The sequence below is a fragment of the Arachis stenosperma genome, chromosome 8, assembly GCF_014773155.1.
Source record: "Arachis stenosperma cultivar V10309 chromosome 8, arast.V10309.gnm1.PFL2, whole genome shotgun sequence".
Classification (NCBI taxonomy): domain Eukaryota; kingdom Viridiplantae; phylum Streptophyta; class Magnoliopsida; order Fabales; family Fabaceae; genus Arachis; species Arachis stenosperma.
The window spans coordinates 34,847,147-34,865,828 of NC_080384.1; the positions used below are offsets into that span (position 1 = coordinate 34,847,147).

The 18,682-nt window shown below is 33.7% G+C and overlaps 2 protein-coding genes across 3 annotated transcripts; one reads left to right on the plus strand and one right to left on the minus strand.

Moving 5' to 3' along the window:
* The first annotated feature begins 4,486 nt into the window (after positions 1-4,486).
* LOC130946308 (zinc finger CCCH domain-containing protein 2-like) lies at positions 4,487-6,230 on the plus strand. The gene has a single exon (XM_057874984.1). It carries the CDS (start codon positions 4,797-4,799, stop codon positions 6,021-6,023), a length of 1,227 nt encoding a protein of 408 aa, XP_057730967.1. The 5' UTR covers positions 4,487-4,796; the 3' UTR covers positions 6,024-6,230.
* Positions 6,231-8,181: 1,951 nt separating this feature from the next.
* Positions 8,182-18,630, minus strand: LOC130944340 (phospholipid-transporting ATPase 2). Of its 2 annotated transcripts, XM_057872628.1 has the most exons (26): positions 18,440-18,587; positions 17,728-17,900; positions 17,377-17,604; positions 16,581-16,794; positions 16,247-16,363; positions 15,996-16,088; positions 15,714-15,888; positions 15,456-15,622; positions 14,932-15,036; positions 14,528-14,625; positions 14,291-14,433; positions 13,800-13,896; positions 13,536-13,645; positions 13,285-13,449; positions 12,991-13,145; positions 12,832-12,912; positions 12,488-12,608; positions 11,638-11,744; positions 11,200-11,331; positions 10,802-10,955; positions 10,318-10,435; positions 9,937-10,110; positions 9,715-9,766; positions 9,353-9,480; positions 9,086-9,236; positions 8,182-8,801 (listed from the first exon to the last, which is right to left on the minus strand). In XM_057872628.1, exons 3-26 carry the CDS (start codon positions 17,499-17,501, stop codon positions 8,466-8,468), a joined length of 3,318 nt encoding a protein of 1,105 aa, XP_057728611.1. In that variant the 5' UTR covers positions 17,502-17,604; positions 17,728-17,900; positions 18,440-18,587; the 3' UTR covers positions 8,182-8,465. The 2 variants fall into 2 exon arrangements, with proteins under 2 accessions (XP_057728611.1, XP_057728610.1); XM_057872627.1 differs by lacking the exon at positions 17,728-17,900 and having other exon boundaries at positions 18,440-18,630.
* Positions 18,631-18,682: the final 52 nt, after the last annotated feature.

Consider the following 18,682-nt stretch of genomic DNA (forward strand, 5'->3'; position numbering starts at 1 on the left):
AGCATAGTTCATACATTTACATATTAATTATATACTACGTATATATCTTAAAAAAATTAGTTATTATATATTAAAAATAAATTAAATAACAATATATTTATACACAAATATATAATAACTAATTTTTTGTATTTACATAACATTTTTATTTACCTAATTAGTATTATTAGTTTCATAAATCTTTGTTGTTTACACTAAATGACACTCTTTCCGTTTTAAAATAATTATTGCTTTGATTTTTTTTAATGTATAAAAATGTTAAAACGACAATTATTCTAAAATGAAAATAGTAAACAAGAATTGGTAATATAGGACTTGAGAATGGTACGGTGTCGCATTTATGGTGATGTCTCTAGTTGATGGACATGGTGGCGGTATCAAAGGTAGCCAATTTAATTTGAGGATAAAAAAGATGCACCCTAGTTGGGAAACATGCATGCATGATGTAGTATATGATTGTAGAAATTAGAAGTGGCGGATGAATTGAATCAAGATAAGAGTTGCCATTCCCTAGTAAGTTATGGTGTTCAAAAGCTACCTAGTAGCACCTCCCTCTTTGGAGAAAATGTGGTGTTCATCCATATGAGATGTCAAATATCTATTATATATTACAAGTATAATAATTGGGGAAAATTAGATATACGTCGTATTATTGTAACAAGAAAATTGATGAGGACAAAGCAAAATATTCAAATAATAGAAGTATATTTAGAGAAAAGAGACAATTTCTCAAAATAATGAACATTTGCACTATCAATTGACGATGAGAAATCATCCTGTATAGTTGTGATTTATGAACTTCCAACCATGTGCTTAATTATGGATGGATATATAAGCTGGTGCAATCTTCTACAAAGTTGAGCATATTAATTACAGCTAACGCGTTTTTCATTAATTAATTAGATGAACATCATGTATGCTTAAATGTTATTGCTATAATTTAGTCAGTTTAATTTTGGTGCAGTAAAATATTTTTTAACAGTAATTTAGTTATATTCGATCTTTTGAATAATCATTTATGTGATTAAAAAGTAGTTATATATAATATTATATGATTAGATATATGTGTAATATTATTTTATATTGATAATAGTATATTAAAAATAAATTTTATTTTATTATCAAAAGTTCAAATAATTCAATTTTTTAAAAATGTATTTATAGTAAAAAAAATTGTTATTCTTTTAATTTTAATTAATTTAGACTCTCCTTTTTATTTTTATTGGCAAAATATTTAGGAGAACTTAGTACTAATAAACTCTACACACTTAATTATTAGTGTTTATTAAAAAAGTTACAGATCTTATACCAACTCAAAAAATAAAAAAAAAAAACACCAAACATACATTATTTTAAAGAATAATACTACAGTAAAAAGTAAAGTTTTGGTAAAAAGTAAATATTATATTTTTTTGTAACGAAAAAAATTACAAAAAAAATATCATGTGCAATGTATATGTTTTTTTTTTTAATTTAGTAAAAAATATTATTTTTATTTAATTTTATTTTTTACTAAAAAAATATATTTTAAAATCTCTGTTAGTTGTACCATTTAGCTTATACTTTAAATTTTGAACTATTGAAAATTAGACAAACATATTGACCATGGACTAACTCGTGAGGAGCAATAAAAATAGCCATTAATTGAATCAAACTGCAAAATTTAATTGGATTTTACTAAAATTTAGTAGTGGTATTAATTATATGTAATTGAATCATATATGAGCCCGAAAGGGTTGTGTGAAAGTGCGTTCTCTATTTTAGTATATGGGAGGTGGGATACTCAAAAGCTTGTCTGGTGAATGATGATCACTTTCTCTTATTCCTTTGCATGTAAATTCCTAACTTCAACTTGTCCCATGACTTGATATTGATGGAAGTGTATGTGTCAGTTATGGCTTCCCCTTCGATCCATCATGCTGATTCATTATTCTTTCTAGGGAAAGAGAGTAGCTATGATAAAAGCTTTTAAAGCACTGCATGGTCCTAAAAGTTTGGTCCCATATCTTCTCTAATTCAGTTTTAAATTTCTACTACCTGTTTGGGATTATTAATTATATGGTTATTTTTCTTTTAGTATTATATTCTATCAAATGTTTTAAGTATATTTTATAGAGATAAAAAAAAATATTCAAATCAATAAAAATATAAATTTTAAACTTCTTAATACATGGAATGTACTAATGATAGATTGAAAAAAAAAGGTAAAATTTAATATTTTAACTCTTTCAATAGCACTTAAAATACTCTTTAGCTTTTCTTTCTCTGGTTAAATTAAAATACAAAATATTAGTCAATTTTGATATGTGGGAAAGTTTTGTTAAGATAAAAACATTTAACAAAGAGTTAGCTAAAAAGTTGTGTGAAAATACGAATGTATAACTATGTAAAAAGTTAAATATATTGTATGTATATGTGTATTCAAAATATTTATAAGGAGTTAGCTAAAGAGTGTCATTCCAAAGAAATTAGTTAAGAAAAATAAAACAGAAAGTTTTGACTCTTTGAATTGTATTATCAATATATTTGATATATTTAAAACTTAAAAGAATTATATTTTTATCTATAATATTATTAAAAAGTATGCCTAAAATATTTGTTAGCAGCATCCTATTTAATTATTTATAGACATTTATCAATCGCCTACTAACCAAAGTTTTATAACTAGAGACAATGGAATGTATAATTTTGTGGGCCAGTGCTGATGTTCTATAGGCACTGCTGCCCCGGTTATGTGTTTGTTTCAATGGGCCTGGGCGTTATTTCAAATGAAATCAGTGGGCTTCCACTGCAGGCAATAAGAGCTCCAAAATATAGTTATCTTGATAATCAAATTATTATTGGATTATTAAATTATTAATTTAATTAAAAATTATAGATTAAATTAATTAATTCAGTTATAATTAATAATTATATATAAAATTTTATTTTATTTTTTATTTTTATAATAAATATCTTTTTTAATTTTATTTTATATTAAATTAACTATTATTTTTAAATTATAATAATTTATTAATTAATTTATATTTATTATACTCTTCAGATATTTAACAAAAAATAAATAAATATCATATATAAAAAATAACAATGTTGTCTAGTTTAATTGGATTTTACCAGACTTAACCGGATTGATTTATTTGATTTTAATTAATTTTAACTAATTTTTTTTATCAAAATTAATTAAATTCGAACGAATTAATTACTTCACCGATTCTAATAATAATTCAAACCAAATTAATAATTGAATTTTTGGTTCGACCGACAGAGTTGAATCGAATTGATAACCATGCTTCAAACTAAAATACAGTGCTAAACATAGGAACTAAAAAATAACTTTAATGTTAATATATAAAAAATAATATAATCTTAAATATATATGCATTTAATAATAACTAATGAAAAAGTTTTTTTGTGGTCTACGATATCTTCTAACTCAACAGATTAATATATTACGAATTTTAAATTTTATTTAAAGATTTGTTATTAATTAATAAATTATTATATGTATAAGATGAGATTCGAAACCCCTATAATTATTTAGAATGAATGAATTTATCACTCGATCAACTCAAATTAATTAACTAATGAAAAAGTTATGATAATTATATATTGAATTGCTATTATGTAATTAACAATAATTTACAATTACTGCAATTTAAGTTACTCAACGGCCTACACCAGCACTATTCATGGCTCCTCATCCGCCACATATTATCACATTTTATTTGAGGTTCAACCACTTCACTTTCTTCAGTAGTTGAACCATTATTTTATAAACAACCAGCACAGTATATATTTCATTTTCCTTAGATACTTTTGCCCTTAGCCTGCTTTAGACTCACCATGCTTTTAAATCAATAACATATTATTATAGCGTTCTTAAAAGCTAGACAAATTCACTAAACACAGACATTATTTAAAAAAAAGTATAAACTTGGTCCCAAAAAATCAAATAAATAAATAATAGAGACCAATTATTCCTATTTGTTTCGATCATATCAGTAGATAAAAAAAATGAAAATAAAATAGACAAGTTTTCACACTAGCTGTTTTTACTACTATTTAAATGTCCGTATTTTATATTTTGATAATCTTAGTAAATAGGTTTGGTAAGTTATTTTAATCTTGAAGGACAATCAGTCAAAATTTCTTTTCTCGTAACGCTTTTTTATTTTCAGTCAATGAGAAGAAAAAGAGAAAATAAATAAAAAAATATAAATAAAAGGGGATATGATAAAGCTAGAAAAAATAACAAAAGAGATGCAATGAAACTAACATATATATCGAAATGGTAGTCAATTTGAAAAAAGTCTCTTATATGAGAAGATGGAGCCCTCATTTCATGTGACCTAGAATTCTCATGCTACCTGTGATGCCAACATCATCCATCCTTTAATAAATTAAATAGATAGATTAAGAAGAGAGAAGAGATATTTGATACATTTCCCCATTATACATATTCGTATTCATAGAGGTCTTAGAACAATTACACATAGCCAAAACCACTGTCTTCAATGAACTATGAAACTGCCACATACCCCTCTTTTGCATGCTCATCTCAAATGTTATGAAGCCACGCACCTATCCCCACACCACCATCCTTCTCACTATTTCTCTCTCTTCTCTCTCTCTCCCCTCAACTTCCCTATATAACTTGCCCCTTATTTTCCTCTTTATCAAACACATACAAACCCCATTATCATATTTGCACGCTCGCTTCCTTCCTCTTCCTCCTTTCTTTTCCAAACACATACTATCATATAGGATACACAACAAAACTGTGGCCAAACGCCGAAATGAGTATCTGTTCCGATCAGCAGCACCATCACAAGTTTTACCCTTCTCAACAACTCCTTTCTCCTAAGAAGTCCCTCAGAGATATTGACGTTCCACCAAGGAAGCTCCTCACCCGTCGAGCCGCCGCCGTCGACGCCGGTGAAATTTTCTCCGACGACACGCTTTTTCAGAAATTCCTCCCTTGCAACAACCCTGCTGACGATTCTGGCTCTGACGGCGACGACCCTTACTCGTCCGACCACTTCCGGATGTATGAGTTCAAGGTCCGCCGTTGCACTCGCAGCCGGAGCCATGACTGGACTGACTGCCCTTTCGCCCACCCCGGCGAAAAGGCCCGCCGTCGCGACCCGCGTCGGTATCACTACTCTGGAACGGTCTGTCCGGAATACCGGCGCGGCGCGTGCAGCCGTGGTGACGGCTGCGAGTTTGCACACGGTGTCTTTGAATGCTGGCTCCACCCTGCAAGGTACAGAACCGAAGCATGCAAAGATGGAAAGAACTGCAAGAGGAAAGTCTGCTTTTTCGCGCACACTCCGAAACAACTGAGGATCCTTCCGGTTACAATGAGTACTTCGAATGACATCTCTCCATGCAAGAAGAACAAGCTTTTCCTGAACCCTTCGTCAGGTTCTTCTAGTAACAATAGCTGCTGTTTGTTCTGTCACCACTGTGCCGGTGGTGGTGGTGGTGGTGGTGGTGCTGCTGTTAATTCTCCAACTTCAACGCTTTTAGGCATGTCCCGTTTTTCGCCGCCGCTCTCACCATCGTCCTCCGCCACGTCTCCGCCGGTTTCTCCGATTAGTAGGCTGTCCCGCTACGGTGCGTGTCGTGGTGGCGGTGGTGGTGGTGCCAGTAACTTGAGTTACAAGGACGTGGTTAATGAATTGATGAGTTCTTTGGAGGGTTTGAGTTTTAGCGACGCTTTGAATTATAGCGACGTTTCAGGTGTTTCTGCTGCAAAAGTAGCAACTAACATGCCGTGGGTTGATGTTCCTCTTAGTTGTGAGGATCAGCAAGAGTTTATTTTTTCTCCGTCTTCTCCAATGATGATGACCCCAACAAGAAACTGTGATGATGATGGGAAATTTTCGAGGTTTTTTATTGGCAACGAAAACAGGGTGGTTGCTCATAAATCTAATTCCGATGCTAATATTTCTAATGATATTAATGGTGCGAATAATTGCCCAGCTCCTGATCTCGGATGGGTGAATGATCTTCTGATGTAGAAGTTGAAGATGATGATGATGAGGGAGTTAAGAAAATGGTCAGGATGATTAGCAAGTGTAAATACTATGGCGTCTATTGTTAATTATTGTTTTCTAAGTATTGTTTTGTTTCATTGCTTTCTGAATTTGTTGCCAAGTTTGCAACTATTCTGTAATTTGTGCATTTGAATTTATAATTTAATTTCATCTTGTTTTTGCCTTATTATGTATAAAGGAGTGTGCTTTGATTATTCATGTTCTTTTGGTTCGTTCTCTTCATTTTTTTTTCTGAAATAATTTTATTCTGACGTGTGACGTATTCAATTGGCCTTATCTGATTTAGTAGCGGTACCAACTATTAACGTGGGGAACTAACCCTAAATTGGAGAAAAGCTAATTCTATGGGATGAGGAATCAGATCAGTATGATATTTTGTTTTCTGTTAGCTCTTGCAGGTAAAGAAAGAAGATTCGTACACATGGCAAGCATGCAAGCCATGTCGTGGATAAGATAAATATTAGATTTTGTTTTGTTTTCCTCTTTGGGTAAATAGATTATCTTGGTAGTCTTTTATAGCACCTTGAATATTTCATCTCTATTAGACATAGAAAAGCGTTGACAAGGATGATGATGAGGTAGGTACCAAAAATGGCGAGTAATTTGAAAATTATGAGAGAGATAAATAAGATGACGGAGTAAATTGCAATTTAAACGTCGCTGCCATGCTAGCTTAGTAGAGAATCTTGGAAAACAATGGAAGCCAGAAAAGCTATCTGACCTGGCACGCCTGTCATTTTACTTTTTATTTTTTGAGTAAAGTAAATGGACAAGCGAAATATATATATCATTTTTCTTCACCCATGGATCTTGCGCAGCCATCTTCTGATTTGAATCGAATTAAAACTAAAATGTACTAGCTAGCTAGCAAACGTAGTATATATTTAGTAATCATGTTCATAAGTTAATAATTTCCCGGTAACATGAAGAGCCATAGTTCAAGTCTCTATCAAATACCGTGGGAAATCTAATCGCTGGAATGTTTAATATAATTTTGTTTTTTGTAGTTAATATAATTTAATGAGTTTTACTAATTTATGTCTTAAGAATAAGAATAGCAGAACTTATTTTTATAAAAATTGTTAAAAAATAAACGCTCTATTCTTATTTTTATAAAAATTGTTGAAAAATAAACGCTTTTATATTTTTAATTGTGGAATACATTAAAAATATTAAAAAATGTTAGATGTACATAAAAATAATCATTAAAATTAGTTATTAGTATAAAATATATATTAAAAATAAATTAAATTATATATATTTATATAAAAATATATAATGATTAATTTTAGTGTGTAAATAAATTTTTTAATTATTATTATATTTTTAAAATATAACGGACAAAGTTAACTAAATCCTAATTTAATTTAATGTTGAAATCAATTCGAGTAGTCATTTGTTGCCAGTTTCAATTTTTCACGGTTTTGGAGAAGTGCTACTGGTAGTTATTGGCAACTCATGGTTGCCGGTTTGTGACCATCTGGGTTACCTATTGATGGTAGCTGCCATAATAACCTCACAAAATGATGTAGACAACAGAATGGCATCCACTATAACAATCACCAAGTTTTGGAGTCGTGTCTATTAACCCCTTCCTCTTTCACTTTCACTCTTTGTCTTTTCCTTGTTAGAAGGAAATAAACAGAGGATACACTGAGTGACGAGGAGCCCATACTTTCATGCTTGTGATTTTGTTCAACATTGGTTGGGTACAGAGAACTACCGACACATGTGAATGGTACGTTTTTTGGTGATAGGCCGATTTACTTTATCTTTCTGCATGCACAACGCAAATTTGCCGCTGAAAGATTCTCAATGCTCGCCATGCATTGCGTGCACCTTCATGCATTTATATCTCAATCATGCTACCTTTACATGCAGTTTGAAGCTTAGTTCAGCTGTGCGCTGGGTTATTCCATCTGCAGATTCCTACGTATGTTAAACACTGGTCCATGGAAGAACACTGACACATTATAATCAGAGTTGAAAAACAGTCTTACATCAAAGTAACTTACATGGTAAAGGAAAAAGTTGAGCCAATTACATCTTTAAGGAAATAGTTCTTGATAAAATAAAACAGAAAAATAGAAAATAAAATCAAGAAATGAAAATACCGATTCGTATGAACAATTATCTAGTGGCACTATATAGGAATCTTGTTAACAAAATTATATTCTCAAGAACTAGTTAAGTCACCAAATATGAAAATGCAATAAAACATAATCATGAGTAAATTAAATTACAGGTGAGAAATAAAAATTGAATAGATATACATTTATCACGAACAATAATTATTTCTTGTGATACAGTCAACTAAGAACTAACACTAGGCTTCGTTAGTAAAGATCAAAAGGGATATACAAACCAAGCTGCGGCAGCTAGAGCTCTTCCAACTGCATGATGCTTTCAGTTATCCTTGCAGTTCCTAGAGTAGTTAGGCAGCGATGATCTTGACTGTGACTGAAAAAAATCAAATGGCGTTCCTGAAGATCTTCTGGTGGCATTTGGAGAATCTGACAACAGAGGTTCATACACAGGATTTCTGTTCTTGGGTTGTGTTATTGACAGGGTAGAAACATCTTTCTCTATAAGTGGTCGGGGTTGAGGCTCAATGGTACCAAGAGACACAATTGGTCCCCCGAGGCGTTCAGCCTGCTGAAGTGTGTTGATTTTGCTCGGTCTATATGTATATCGGAAATACTTGATAGCGAGGATTGGACTCATCCCGGCTGCAGTCATGAGCTGTATGGAATTACAGTTGCCGTCAAGTGATTTATGTTAACTAGTTAATATATTTCCATACAGCAAGAAAACAGATACTTGAATATTATCAGGAAGGAAAAAGAAAACCAATGGATGTGGGGGTTTGGGATTGAGTGAAACTTGGGGATAAGATTTCATAGAGTGTGAAACCGCATTGCATTGACTAAGAGGACAGAAGCAGCAGGGAATGATAGTTTTCCCTTTAAGTGTGAAGAACTTTTCATAGCGTGCAAAAACTGTTATAAAGATATAAAGATACTTACAAAAATTGATATCCAATATGACGGTTGTCGACACAACCGAAACATAATTGTATACATCCCTGATGCAGGAAGAGCACTGAAGATCCAGTTGATAGCATAAAACCCAGCTAAATTACCCCATATAGCAAGATGTTGCAATATTGTAAATGAACTGCAGGAATCAAAACAGGAAGCCAGAAATGAAACGAGAGAAATTTTGCGGATAGAAGTGTGTGATCCCTAGAATGATAAGCAAAGGGATAAATAGCAACAGCTGTTATAGCTTACTTGGTCTCCATCGCCACTACAAAAGCCTGCAACCAAATACAACCGGAGAGTGCAACCATTGAAACCTCCTCCATTTCACTCTTATCATAAGCATAAGCATGTATGCTTATAAGAAATACAACTACTGCCTGCAAATCACAACCAACACCAGTGACAAATCAATTGACATATCATGGTATAAAACAGTGTATTTTGTTAGAGCAAAAGGAATTTAAGATTTATAGGAATGATGCATTCATCATAACTCATGATTGATAAGCTTTCTACGAACTCATCATCTCCCTAATTTATAAATAATTGAGTGTTGACCTGTTTTCACTTTTCAGTATAAATACCAAAATGTGCTGACAAACAAGACTCACATGGAAGAGAGATCGCCCAAACCATCCAGCAAATGTACTGGGATTTAGAAGCCTGTTCAAATAATTACAGTTGATTTAATGATTACCAATTTTCACAGCACTGTAATAAGCAGTGACTACCAAATAATAACAACAACAATAATAATTTTTCAGTTGCACCGAACTGAAACATAAGACGACAGGATAGCATTTGACACAGAAAGGTTAAAGGCAATGTCAAACCTCCCAGCTTGGCAATAAAATAAAATTTGAGGATGCTGAATCACAGTTTCCTCGCTAAGATCTTTGTCAAGCACACTGACTAGAACAGGAACACTTGTGTAGAAAACATTATAAGCCATCAAGCTGACAGAATTGAAGAGGCTGGTTCCAGAGACCCCTGAAATAAATGAAAAGCTGAAAATGCAATCATTAGTGCCAAAAAAAATTAGGATAAAGAGGAATAGGAATGCACCTATTGCAATGCAAATTTCATACTAAGAATAGACTACAGAGGACTGTAGTGAAAGGAAAGAGTTTTGCAGTAGCATCTGCTTTCAAAATAATTTGCAGGTGACATGCATGGTAAAGCAAAAAAGAAGGCCATTATTAGTAGAAACTCACAATATTTGGATAAAGCATATCAGTAGGGATTTGTAGAATGAATACTGAGAAAGAAATGCTGTCCGGTTGTAAGAGTAGCGGCCATGGACAAGAATTAATCTTTTCAAGAATCGGAACTCTGCAAGTTAACCCCCACCAAAAAATAATATCAATGCGTTAGTTGAAACTAGTGTTCATATGACAAATAAATAAAAGAAAAATAAAAGGGAGACTGAGAACCACCAGTCCGCCTCTAATTTCCAACCACTGAAAATAAAAGCCTTCAGAAAAATGCTAGGACAAATTATGGTTGCTAGATAACATGGACGAATGATTGATAAAGATTACAAATACCAGAAAGAAGCAAAAGCTGAACCATATGAAGAAATTGTTGATAGAATTTTAGATGAGAAAAACGGAATATACTAGGTGAAGAGTGTTAGATAACTAATCTACACAATTACACATCATCATTGCACAAGGCAAAATTTATTGAAAGACTCACTTCCAATACTGTAATCAGCTGCTCTTGCTGCCTGCAATCCTTCTCTGCCACTGATGCCCACGCCGATATCAGCTTGTTGTATCATCCTTACATCATTCCCACCATCACCAATTGCCAACGTTCTATAATCGCATGATTTTAAGATTTGTACAAGCTGCAGCAAATAATGATAAAACAGAGTAAACCAAATTGTCTGCTATACTGCATCAGAGACAATGATAAGAGCAGTAAATTCCCCAGGAAGAAAATATAAGTTATATCTGTCTAATCTCCCCCTCATTAGTCTGATCAACAAACTAAAACTTTAATGACTATGGCAGCACAGGCCGACCATAATTTAAATCATAAATCTTAAAACAACAGTAGGTATACATGGATCAAGTTGTCAAAAACAAAACCTGAGCCTTTTGGGATGGTGTCACGCGACAACATATGGCAGTCCTTGACAATATTGCCAGCTCAGTAAAAGCTTTGCGGTAGTGATTAAGTGCAAAATCAAGAGCCCAGCCATCAATAACAAAAGCCACATCCTATTTATGAAAGAGGAACAAGGAACAGATGACCTTCAAAGCATTTTAATAAGTTAATGCATGCTTGCTAAAAAGAATTTCCTAGTGTAAACAAGCAGAATATGATTTTTTTTTTTTCTTTCATAACAGAAGAATTTGAGAGGAAATGAAGTAAGGTGACAATCACAACAGCAAAAAAAATGATATATCTTGCTAAAGGAAACCACAAATTAGAAAATCCAAAATAACCAAGATAAGTAACATAAAGTATGCAATGTTTCCCCAATCTCTGGATCCTAAGTAGTTTCGGGCAAGTATCAGCAATACCTTAGGTTCCGAGGTAGTTATCCGCATTGTAAGAAGCACTCGCTCTAAACTTCTACGAACCTCATCCTCCGTTTTTCCATCAATTGACAGAAGCTGGCCCTTCGGCTCTACCAAATTTGAGAGGAGGGGATTGAAAGAATAAAGCTTCTTTTAAATATTCTCATCAAAAATTGAAAATTTACCGAAGATTGTGCAACATTAATTAAAGAAAAAATATTAAATCAATGGGTACAGAAAGCTATGCTAGCTCTTAAAATAGCAGACTTATGCAAAACAGATGGGAAATTCAGCTTGAAACAGTTTTGTAAACTGTAAGCTACCCCAGAGAACAAGAAGCTTCAGTTTTTTAAGCCCCAAGAGCAGAAATTGAGATCATTTCAAACTCAACTTATTTATTCTAGATATTTCCTGATTTTAAACTTTTGTATCTTGCAAACTGTAAAAGCATTAGATAGTTTACATGGAGGGTTCAGATCAATGCTTTTACCAATTATGTATTGAATTTAAGCACAAGGTAGGTGCAACTATGCAATATAATATTTACTCTTAAACCACAAATGGCTCATACTTGAGGATATAAATACCATTTATGTACCTCTAATTAATAACTGATCTTTTAAGAGAATTCTGTCATGATAGAACCTATGAGCACAGTAGTGGTTTGAGCGCATCCACCTTGTGCTCTCTTTTTGGGAAAATGAAACATACAGCACAGCAATGTAGGATGAACACACAGATATGTTTTTTAATCCCCAAATAAAATAGAGAATGGGATAGAAACAAAGGATCATATCAGGACCAACAAATATAAGAAAACTACAAATTTCTCCATGGTCACAATCTGAACTACCTGGGGAAATAAAATTGCACGACAGGGCAATTTGTATGGCAGTATTCTGCTTGTCTCCTGTTAGCATCCAAAAATTTATTCCAGCTTTTCTTAGAGTTTCTATTGTTTCAGGAACTCCATCCTAAAAAATGTGAAGTAAAAAGAAAAAATAATCATAATCATATGAAGTCATAAGAAAGTTCTCTTCAGTTCCTCCTCCCCCCCCCCCCCCCCAACCCCACCCCACCCACAGAAAAACCAACCTATATATATATATATATATAGAAATGGGGTAAAACTATAGAGATTTAAGAATGCTATATAAAATTTAGATCTCTATGTGTGCAATTACACCAAATACTAACCTGTAAACGATCCTCTATGGCTGTAACACCAAGAACTTCCAAATTATGTTCTATTCTTTGGCAGACCTCAGCTACTCTCCACTGTGATAGATAGTATACTGAGAAATTCAATTCGTAAGAGTTACTGTATAAAAAATCATTGACAAGAATGCCATTTACCTCTCTATCAACCAAAGTGCTATTGGCCTCTTTAAACATTAAAGACCATTCTCGATATTCATCTTCTCTTAATTCACGCCAAGCCAAACATAGTGTGCGTAGTCCCAAGTGAGCATATTGTTCCACAGCTTCAATGAAGTTCCGAGTTTGCTGCCCTGCAGTAAGAAATCGTGTCAAACAAATAGATGCATCAAACTATTCAAACTCTGGGTGACCAATTAACAAGAACATGGATCCAAACAAAATCCCTAATTACATAATATTTGGTTGTCCTGAAATATATAAATAACATACCAGTACGAGCATAAGGAAGAATAGCCTCATCTGCTCCTTTCGACAAAAGAAGGATCTTTCCATTTTGACAATCTCTCAACACTAGTGACATTCTTTTCCTGTCTGAGGTGAATTCTAAGGTTTCCAGCACTTCATATTGAAGTATTGAGGAGTTAAATTTGACTTCTGAAATATATAAAAATAAAATATTTATGAGTTCAATTAGCCAACAGATCAGTCATGCTTCCACAAGAATAGCAAGGAACATGTACCGAGAATGTTTCCACTCTTGTTGAAGAACACCATATGCAAGTGAGCAGCAGCTTGCACAAGAGCATCCTCATCCTGAGATTGTGCCTTATACAATATATCTCCAGTTTTGCTATGGAGAATCGCCCCCAGCAAAAACAAACACACAAATAAATAAATATGCTCAAGCTTATGAAAAATATCCTAAATTCCTAACAAGAATATGCCAGTCTTAAGTTCTTAACACTTGGCACATCCATGTACTAGCAAGGATTAGGTAGAATCACCTTTGTGTAGGTATGACGGTATTACATATTGCCATAATTGTAAGAAACTGTACAACATCAGGTGAACCACTGGAAACAGCATGGAGAAGCTCTACATCTGCAGATCAAATGATGTAATTAACTTAAGACGTGAAACTTCAGCTAAAAACAAATCCAGAAGAACATATATCTTCGTAAAAGATTCAGTGGTTCAGCTAAACAGTCTGCAAGTCAATGCATATGCAGTGAGGGTGAAAAGAAGGAACAAAAGTGAATTCCACATGCTCCTATATAAAATTGAATAATTAAGCTTCTGTCTACTAATTTAGACAATCTTTAAAAGTTTTAAACTTTTGCCTACGCATTAACAATATGCACCTGAGGAGTCTTTCAATATATGTGAAAATTTTCAATCTTGATCATGTGAAATGATATACTTTCCAGTTAAGATATTTAAATACAACTATTTCACATCAGTAAGATAATAAGAGAATTCCATCAAACAACCAGACCTTTCAATGCATCGCCATTTTCATTTCCATAAAAAATGCCGCTAATACAGCATCTTCTAAATATCATCTTATTCTCAGTCAAGGTGCCTGTCTTGTCAGTCAAAATGTACTCAACTTGTCCCAAGTCCTCACTTATCGCTGTACTGCCACACATGACAAGCATAATTCAAAATAAATGAATGTGTCCCTGGTAGTTACTAGAAAGTACTTGGTACTCAAAATATTTCTCCCACTTACTTTGTTGCATTGGATGGAGTACTAGTCTCAAGGTCAACCATTCGATGGTCCCAATCAATAAACTTTGCATACAGGCCCTTCACGAGATCTAGAGATACCTGCAAGAGATGCAGTAGTTAGCTGCATCAGCTTTTAAACTGTTTCTTTCAACATATTTAAAACAGGCTTGAAATCATCCATTGATAAAAGATAATTGGTGCAACTGCTGAAAGTAGCAATGAAAAGGAAATAATTGTCTATATCCCTCCATTATGTTCATGAGATCATTCATGCTCTACTGCAATGGACTATAGCTTTCTATACTGAAGTTAGTTTTTTATTTTTTGAATTGACAAGAAAAATTGTGTATTGAACTTATAAATGCACCATAATGCAAGTCCAACACCTATCTTAAACCAGCTCACCTTAATTGAAATGGGTATCATGATGGAACAAAGAAGCTCAAACCGCAGAGGGATGATCAATAGTTCATACCAAGGGCCTTTATCAGGGTAGAGAACATACCATTGCTATAAACAAACAGAGAAAAATTAGCATCAACCAACATGCACCTTTAGGGTAACAAGTCAAAACATGGGAGCTTAAAGACAACAATTACAGATGAGGCATTAAAACATGGAAAAAGCTTAAACAGAAAGAAGAGTGGGAAAACACTTATTGAAGAATAGAATGGCAACATGACAAGGAAAATACAAACTTAGCATCCACCACAAAAAGAAAACTGGATAACCTGGAATCCTAAAATTTGGAATAAATCTATAGCATGTTTAGAAACAAAACAAATTATGATGGGTGCAAGTTGCCAAGCTCCCTCAACAGAAAGAAAAGAGATGGAGGACGATACTACTATACACAGATAACATAGATTGCTGAAATTCAATAAAATTTTGGGTGCATAAGAAACTTGAGTTCAGAAATGATAGCATACTTTCTTTGCTTCTGTGTCCTTCCACACATTACCCGCTATGCCAAGAACCATTACAACAACAATTTGGAATACAAATATAGCACCAGTCAACTTGTCTATCATGGCATCCATAGCAGTGAGCTTTGGTTCTGGTATACCTCTACTCATGCCCAATTTGGTTTCGTTGCCTGAAGAAATATTGTGTGGTCAATGCATATTATTGGATTTTTTCATAAGAAATATCTGATTTCATGAGTATAATGTTATCCATGTACTTGCCTGTGTACACAGCTACTCCACATGCCCACTCAGTGTTCCGTAAGTAACATGACTGGAGAACTGTGTTTTTAATGGTTAAAGGGCATATATCATTATCAATAAATGGGGGGAACAACCGCATGTTGGCATCAAACCTTCTGATGTCTTTATTTGGAGTGGGACACTCGATTACACCCTAGACGCACACATACACACACAAAAGAAGAAAGTAATTAATTCATTGTTCAGTATAAACAGTTTTGTCAGTAAAACTGCTAGCTAGTTACTGTAATAAAAATTTACCTTAATTTTGTGCAATAGTTCAACATCAATTCCCATGCAGGCAGAAGGTATGACTCTTGTCTTCAGATCAGTTTCACCATCCATTGCAGCAGTCTGAACAACATGCTATATCATAAGCTCTTTGAAATGCATATAATGAAACATGGTCTTTCCACAAACAAGAAAGATAAAGAAGAATGCTGGAACTATGTTGTCTGCAATGCCACAAAGAGTGCGTGTATCAATTTTGGCATGTTTCATGTCAAGCTTACCTCTATATAGCAAAGTCCTTGTGGATCAGAGGAGCCAATCAAAACAAGGTCACAAGGCACTTCATCATTTTCACGTAGCCATACTATATTACCTACATGAATATCCTGGGCTTGGATCTACAGCACCATCCATACAAGCATACCAGAAAAGAAGGGGAAAAAAAGCAAGAAAGAACATTAGATTTACATATATAAAGAAACATGTTATATAATTTAACAAATGAAGAAGCTTATGTAACTTCCACTTCCTACAGTAACGAATGCAGAATAAGTCAAAAAGTCATAACAAGCAGTGAATAAATATATCTTTAAGAAAATCAACCATATTTCATACAAGTTTCTTGATGCCATTTCTGACAACCCAGACTTCTTTCTCATTTGCCTTCTTGTCTGACAGGTATCTATGGTAATCATCCCATGCCTCTTTTGTTGCAGAGACTGCAAAAATGAAGATAAGTGGACCCCATGTACTGGCAGGATTTACTGGAGTGATGAGAGACCATAGCTGTAGGCAAGCTATCAGCAAAAAGTACTGATTCATGAACCGGCTGAAAAAGGGGCAAAATTAGATGGAATAAGGAAAGAGCCAAGGCAATGTTTAAATAATTGACAGGAACAAGTCATATTAGATATTCAAATTTCAATATAAATTTAACCCATTCCCCCCCCCCCCCCCCCCAAAACACACAAACAAAAAAAAAACAAGAAAAGAAAACTGATGTTGAATTGCACAGCATAAAATTGAAAAAGACAGGCCAAATCCCTAATCTAGGATTAATTACATGAATGTCAAGTAAAAGATTGTGCGCAATCATCCAAATCAATATGTGCAAGCTTATATTTTATATTTGATACTACATTCTTCTCTAATCTCTGAAGTCTGAACTCTGAATTCCTCATGAAAATTAAAAATGCATGTCTAAACACTGCAAAACACACATGGTATATCTTGGGGGGGGAAAAGAAAAATTCACTCCATTCAATCAAAAGTTTGTTATTCAATATCAGAGAAGATGACAGGGAAGGAGGTCATGCAGTAGAACCATGTAAATTATTCATGATTTTGCACCAACGTTACAGCACTAGCAGTTAAAATAGAGAGTAAAAAATACCATGTGCAGAAAGATTACCTGAACTGTTCCCATAAATTTTTCGGAATAAAGTTCAGCACAGTATACTTTCTGTTTGATATACGATTATCACAGTATAAATCATGAGCTGATTCATCATCATTTATATAAACATAACGCTTCATTGTTAAGCCCCGAGCATCTACTAGCTTATGATATAGATATCTTGTACACCTTCACCGCAATGCTCAAAGAGAACAATTGTGAAATATCCAAAATAGTCACATTCTGCAATAAACAAGGAGAAGGGAAAATGATGTAAGACTTGTATATAAATTTTATTATGATAAGGAAGAGAAATAGGGAAGGTCTAAACAAATTTTCTCTCCATTACAAAAATAAAAAAAGCACCATAGTTATGCAGGACTGCAGGTCACTTCAGCACAACAAACACCATGCCATCCTTGACAATTCTAACTCCTAGAAGTTACTCAGCATGCAACTTATAATCTGTTATGCATAGCCCCTTATGCTACCACACCCAACTGAATTTAGTTTCATCACATGTGCTACACCAAGTTTAACTACAAAAACTCCAGAACAATCAGCTGAATATCCGAGAAATTCTCACAGCAAATAAATAAAGAAGTCCATATTCTAATTACAAAAACAACAATCATTTTCAAATGTTCATCACGCCAATACTGGTTGCCGTATGCCCGAGGAACAAATTCACTGAACAGAGCCGGAAAATATTCATAATATATCATTCCCCATATAAATTTGAAAAATTAAGCTACGTTATTGTTCTCCACAGATCGATTTAAACCAAATTATCATGTATAAAAGAGCTCCCTCATTCAGTTAACAAAACCTCACACCTCATCAGCTAATTACGCCAATGAAAAAGTCCTAACGCTAATGAAATGAAATCAATTCAACAACGAAACACACTAATTGATGAAAATCGAAGGGAGTACCAATCAGCTAGGAATCTAGTGAAGGTTAACGCGATCTAATTTAGTGGTTTAATACGAATCGTCACGCGGCATGTAAACTATGCAATCGCTTCCAGACACATATATGAGAGAGAGAGAGAGAGAGAGAGAGAGAGAGAGGGTACCAGTGAATTGAATGTGATATTTGGTGGAATAAGTTGTTGAAGGTGATCGAGAAATGTTGGAGTGCGATCGTTCCCGTTCCCACCATTGACTATGGATGGGTTCGTTTCATGTTATTGTTTGTAGCTTCCAATTAAAATCATGTGTCCTAGCTATACACTCCACTGCTACTTCCCATCCACCATTTCCAACCCGTTTTTTTGGACTCTTCTCACCTTTTCCTTTCTTCTTCTGTTTTATTGTTT